The following is a 6,206-nucleotide window of genomic DNA, read 5'->3' as shown; positions in this document are numbered from 1 at the left end:
GAGAGAGAGAGAGAGAGAGAGAGAGATCCAAATGCAGTTGAACTCCTTACAATTTGGGCATCTAATCCTTCAACATAGACAGTGTCCATTGTAGTTAGACATGCCTAATAATTCATTGCACCACTAATCAAGCCCAGTTAGCCATTAAGCAAACTATTAGTCTTGAGTTTGGCACAGGATTAATATAGACAGGAGGATGAGTTGAAGAGATAGCAAAGTCTCAGAGGCAATTAGTCTTGTGCCAATGCATGAGTATGACTTGAACTACATGAAGATTTATGGAATCGGCTGAATTATTTGGTGACAGATTTATGCAAGGTTCCTCTTTATTCTTATGTAATATGGTCTGAATCCTTCTGCACGGCTTGAGATCTTCAAAAAGAATAAGCTGATAAATCTGAGCTTTTGAGACAGTAGTACTTCAAAGTAAACAGAAGAATAGCTCAGCATAATACAGTTGATTACATTCCCAACTTTGGCTTATCACTTTTCAAAGTAAATAGGCTTTCACATTGCTCATCCAAAATATGGGCATTAGGTTTTGGGTATGACAAAATCATACGAGAAACTTCAGTGAATAGGGTATTAAATCATTCTGCTAAGTCAGCTACCTACCAGAATTCCCAACAGCAGAAAAGCATCGTACCTTAATTTTGAAATGAAACAAAGACTTCGTCAAGCCCTTCTGTCCATGGCAAGCTTATAAAGCAGGAGCATAGCATATTAGGATGTTCTGGCCTGCAATCTCCCCGTACCATGATAAACATTCATAACAAGCTTCCAAACATGGAAAAGATCTCAGAAACTATCAAACTACTTGTCAGGAGATTATAATATTTTCAATTGTCTTTTAAAGCAATAGCTCCTGATCTTCTTAACTCCCAGTGTGAAAGGCAGCCTCTGAGAGGAGATGTTAATAAAAGAGAAGAAGTTGAGAACTGTCTTTGACGCATAGAAATAGAAGAAAGACAACTGAATGCACTTCTGAGCCTCCTTTTCTCGCCATCTTCACTCTGGGAATCAGGATCATGTTGGACAGCAGTTATCTTAAGGGCTTCAGGCAAAAGACAATTGCAAAGGGAGCCTGCAGAATTGTATATACTATATATTTAAAACAAATAAAATAGATAAATAAATGATGACTCTAAAATAAGATGAAATCACAATTTATTTTTATTAAATATAAATTATGTACTTGTGACAAAAATAGATGGAAAATGATATCAAAGAAAATCGTTTTCCAACCAGTAGCTTTGATTGATGGAGAATGTTTTAGGTCTAGAGCTTCAACTCAGTTCACAGTGGAAATTTACTACATAATACTCGACATGGATAAGGCTGCGTACAATGGATCCTTCCCCGGGACCCGCACGGCGGGAGCTTCGTGCACCGGGCTGCCCTTTTTTTACTCGACATGGATAAATTCTTCTATAGGATGGTCTCAACATATCTTGCTTGGTTGGCTGGACGCAGATAAATGGTTTGATTCACTTGAATCTAGACAAAAATGATATAATTCACTTGAACCTAGGTGACCGGTCATCTGATTCACTTAAATCTAGACATAATGGAAGACTTCAATCGCCAAGCAGTTTAATGCTATGCTAGTCTAAGAGTTTGTATATCTCTTAAGACTGAATTTGGTTTGTATCCAGTTATTCCTATGGGTTTCCTGACATTGTGTAGGGTGCAAGAAAATCTGGAACTCATTTCATGGAAAAGGTGAACATTAAATTCATACATCTGATTAAAGAAACTCAAAATGTATGCAGAAAACATCAAGTATCCCAAGCAAGAAGTATCCAATGTAAATGGTACCAAAATACATAATTAATTGGCAATATCACATTCACATTTGAAAGTTATGTAGTTGTGTCAGCATGTGAACCCTATACAAGTACAGCATCAGTATAACAATATTACACAGTTGTTGCCGGTTCTAATCAGAGCGACACATGGATATCTAGAGAGCATAATGAATATCTATGTTGGCAAAGGAAGTTGGCATTGAACAGCCATTGCTTCTTCCTTACGTACCTCAAGTTGGAATGGAACAACTAACTTCAAAAGAAATAATTTACCCGATAAGTATAGTAAATTGTAGATGCAGTGAATGGAAAAGTTTCAACTTTCTACTTGCCCAAATATAGCAATTAACAATTCCATAAATTTATCTAAACAACTGGAGTTGCTGAGCAAGGAGGATATGCAAATTTGATATCCTAGGATTGTTTAGGACCGGCTGAACCATACTAACCTAGTAAAGTAAGCTATAGTTTCCACTCACTATTCTCTGAAGACGTGTGATTTGAGGTACAATAGTTGCATAAACAAACTGTAGTAGTTTATGATCAATAAAAAAACACAATTTTATAAGAAAGAATAATTTGTATATGTGAAAAGTATATGTGAAAAAGGATACCTATCCTAGCAAGTCGGTTTACCCATTTTGGGATTGAGTTGCCGGTCAACTTGTAACAGATATCTTTGCAGAAATGGTTGCAGTTTTTCATAATCAGGTGATATGCATCACCATTATAATTAACAGATTGCAGTTCCATAAACTCTCTGACTTGCAATGGGTCTAAACAAGTTGTACCCATGAATATTGACTTCCTAAACCTGAAGCCCGGACATTGGCGAGGCTCAACCTCAAAGACTCCACTTGTTGGATAGTCATGTGCTCCAAATGCATATTCCACTCCATGTACTACAAGAGCAAATACGATCAGAACTGATATAAGCCTGAAGAAATGTGTATCTTTTGAAATTTAAGAGACAAAATATGAAAAACAGTTGTTCATAGGCAGCAATCAGACCACCACTTCATGAACATAGACACAAAGGAATGTGAATGTCCTGAAACTCTGACAATATTAATGAAGTAAGTGATTTTCCACCAACTCTCAAGTGCGCAAAATCAACTTATCAAATATTTTGCAAACAGTATCAAATATTTTGCATATACGTATCTTAACTAGTAAAGGCATTGCAAAGATCTCACAAACTTAAATGAAGTTAGTTAAATAGTAGTCACACAATTTCAAGAGGCATACTAATTTTCAGATGCAAACAGTTCATGAGAAAGAAGCAAATTCAATAAATAACAATCGTGTAGTTTTTTCTCTATGGACTACTTATTCAAGTCAAAGAAGGAGAGCAAACAGTACCTTCAATCCCGGTGTGAAATACCCCAAGGCCTGCCCAATACATGTAGCCATTTATATGTGTCAAGTCATATACATTCAAATAAACTGGTGTGTTTCCTGTTGTTTTACTGGCTGATCGAACCTTGGGGAACATACAAAAACGGGAGGAGGATCTCCTGCCTAGCCGAAGAGGCATGAAAGATTTCCAAGCCTTCTTTGAACCCAGCTTCATGTTCCTTTAAAAAAAAGAAGTGATAACAGTGTGAAAAGAAGTTGTCTAAATGAAGAAGAAAATTATTGAATTCTAGCAAGAGTATTCTGAAAAAGACAGCCGATCAATAGAACCATCCAGATATCTCTTGACGCCATTTTTCCATAAAATACTAATTATTTCCCGATTGATTTGAAGTTAGGGGAAAAAAAATATTTCAGATAAAAAAGCAATCCTAGAAAAAGGGAACAGGAGAAGGGCAATTAGACCCAAAAATATGGTAAATATTAAAGAACGGCCGAGTAAATTTGCCAACAATCAGGCATCCAAAAGATCAAACACGGCTAATTGGATCTAGCGAGCTCAGAAGCACAAATTTTCATGCGATCCTCTGATCAAGAATACAAGATCTTGCCATCATAAGAAATTAAGTTGACACTACATACAACTAAGGAAAAACCGGAGGAGCAATACGTCATGCTTTTCAAAGAACAGTGACGAAAGATGACTACTGGTAGTGTATGAGGATGCTCGGAGAAGAAACCCTCAAACACTTGAAAAGAATGGAAGAACCAAAAAACAAACAAAAGAACGGGGAGATCTTGATTTGTATCTCTAGGCGACCTAATGGGAACAAGCGTAACTCGTTCCCTTCAACAAGTTTACTTCTTTCGAAGTTCGAACAAAATAACGAAACAACATCTACAACTAAACTTTCTGAACAGGGAAGAAAAAATCTAGATGCCTGTAGGAAAAAACTCATTTCCTTTTCTTCGAATATACCGCAATCTGCTGCCAGAAAAGATCAACACCTCTGAGCCAAAGAAGAAAATGAAAGGGGAAAAAAAAGAAAGAAAAAAGAAAGAAGAAAAGAAAAACAAACAAACTTGCCCGAACCTGCAGGAAACCATTGAAAAAAAAAAGAGACGATTGTGTAAAGATTTCCTCCGCATTTACCAGATCACGAGCAAGCTAGTGCTAGAATAACCAAACCTGCAAAAAGCTACAAAAGAAAAGGGCACACAAATGTACCAACCTAAGAAAAAAGGCACTCGCCCTAAATCCTTTTAGGGTTCCCCCTCGGATCAGGTCATCGACCAGCACTATCGCGAAGGGACGCGCGCAAAGGGGACCGAAGAGGGCTCGAGCTTCGGAGCGGGAGAAAAGAGATCTGCTGCGCTTGCTTGCTTCCGGATAACTTGAGAAGCAGAACAGCGCTGCTCTGCTGTGATCGACACGAGAACTAGGCGAGCGAGCTGGTGCAGCACAGCACAGCCAAATTAAATCAGATAGAGCGCTTTCAACAAAAAAAAAAAAAAAAAGAGTAAAATAAAATCAACATAAATAATAACATGACATAAACGGCCATTTCGCCTCGTTGTCTCTTGTAGCTACTTTCCATCAAATCAAGTTTCTTTGCCAAAAAAGGGTCCACTTGCGTCAATTCTTCCCTGAAAATCACGTTACTTGACGTGGCAACATCTCCAAGCTACTAGTCTTCTCGTTAGACTTCGGTGCGCGACGAGCACGGCGGGTCTAAACTTATATTTTCTTACCGTGATTTACTTTCCTTTTATAGGCCTTGAGAGGTGGGTCATCTTGTAAGATTTTTTTTAATGAGACATGTAATCATATGATATTAAATTTCTAAACGGTCCACCCCATTACTTTTTGATTTATACTAATAATTAGTAGAAAATTTTCGTGGAAGGTTGGGTTGATCATTCTAGATTCATTCGATGTTATTTGATTTAATAATTTTTTTAAGGTGGACAGTGAATGAGATGAGCATTATCCTTAATAAATTAATTTGGTTAAACTAATCGAGTCTAAGATGAATCAAACTATGGAAATAGTTGTTTAAGTTTAACTTGATTTCTTTTTTATGAGTTTAAATTTGATTTAATTTGGATTTGACTTGATTCATTTAAATGTTATTGAACTTTCAATTTAAAATTATTTGATTGTTTCAAAATTTTATACTTTAAAATTATTTAGTTGATTAGTGAACTTGATATTACAAGCTTATTTATTTTTTATTTACTATATTGATAAGAATTTTATTGATAAATATAATTTGTGAAATTTTATTCGTGAATATTATTCATAAATATTAACAAACTATTAGCATTTGCCAAGTCAAATCTACTACAATAACTTTTGAAGTATAGTAGCAAGTAGAGGAGAGGAGGCCCCTACGGTAAGTGGTGGGATGGATTTCTTAAGCAATGAGGAATCGAATTTCATCTAGTACACATTATATCTGTGGAGTTCAAAATACATTGGTGTTTTTTTATTTACCCTGACATGCCCTACACCACCAAGACGAAGTTGAAGAAGTGGTAGTAGTTGATCTAATATCCCTCAATTTTCGATGGAGACAAAAATGCTAATAGCTCTTCTACGATCTTGCGTAGGGCTTCTTGCATCTGAAAATTAAAAAAGGAAAAAAAAATCAGAAAGGAGATATGAAATTCCCTGTTAGTGAAATTATACGAACAAATGTCTAAATTAAATTATACTATTGCTGTTCCAATTTGTAATATTTGGCAAAGTGAAACTAGATAAATATCACCATATGAAAAATGAAAATGCTTGTTGCACTTCCCACTATTAGTGAGGAGACCCCACTCGATTTGCAGAGACTGTTAGTCAGTGATCTTACAGAGCTAAGTCATCGGTTTGCAGAGACTGTTAGTCAGTGACCTTACAGAGCTAAGTCATCGGTTTGCAGACACACGAACCATAAGAAATTCTGTTTTCCTTATCCTATTTTGATCATTCTAGGCAAAGGAATTTTTCCAGACCACTTTGTGCTGTTGCATATGTCTGGAACACTACAGCAG

At 36.3% G+C, this 6,206-nt stretch overlaps 1 protein-coding gene across 4 annotated transcripts; it reads right to left on the bottom strand.

Annotated features, from left to right (window-relative positions):
• Nucleotides 1-420: 420 nt before the first annotated feature.
• On the bottom strand, nt 421-4,662 carry LOC121970783 (deSI-like protein At4g17486). Of its 4 annotated transcripts, none has more exons than XM_042521738.1 (4): nt 4,397-4,662; nt 3,171-3,385; nt 2,423-2,710; nt 421-1,084 (listed from the first exon to the last, which is right to left on the bottom strand). In XM_042521738.1, the coding sequence occupies exons 2-4, from the start codon at nt 3,379-3,381 to the stop codon at nt 840-842; spliced, it is 744 nt and encodes a 247-aa protein (XP_042377672.1). In that variant the 5' UTR covers nt 3,382-3,385; nt 4,397-4,662; the 3' UTR covers nt 421-839. The 4 variants fall into 4 exon arrangements, with proteins under 4 accessions (XP_042377672.1, XP_042377674.1, XP_042377671.1 ...); XM_042521740.1 differs by lacking the exon at nt 4,397-4,662 and adding an exon at nt 4,318-4,378; XM_042521737.1 differs by lacking the exon at nt 4,397-4,662 and adding an exon at nt 4,258-4,343.
• Between the last annotated feature and the right edge of the window lie 1,544 nt (nt 4,663-6,206).

Source organism: Zingiber officinale, chromosome 4A (assembly GCF_018446385.1).
Source record: "Zingiber officinale cultivar Zhangliang chromosome 4A, Zo_v1.1, whole genome shotgun sequence".
Classification (NCBI taxonomy): Eukaryota; Viridiplantae; Streptophyta; class Magnoliopsida; order Zingiberales; family Zingiberaceae; genus Zingiber; species Zingiber officinale.
This window is presented reverse-complemented; position numbering and strand designations above follow the sequence as displayed.

Excerpts from the sequence above, each read along its gene's own strand:
- LOC121970783 (XM_042521737.1), bottom strand. The coding sequence starts at position 4,313 with ATGCGGAGGAAATCTTTACACAATCGTCTCTTTTTTTTTTCAATGGTT. Across the intron at positions 3,386-4,257 it reads TTTTCAATGGTTTCCTGCAG|GAACATGAAGCTGGGTTCAA; the intron begins GTTCGGGCAAGT and ends TTTTTTTTAAAG. Across the intron at positions 2,711-3,170 it reads ATTTCACACCGGGATTGAAG|TACATGGAGTGGAATATGCA; the intron begins GTACTGTTTGCT and ends TTGCTCTTGTAG.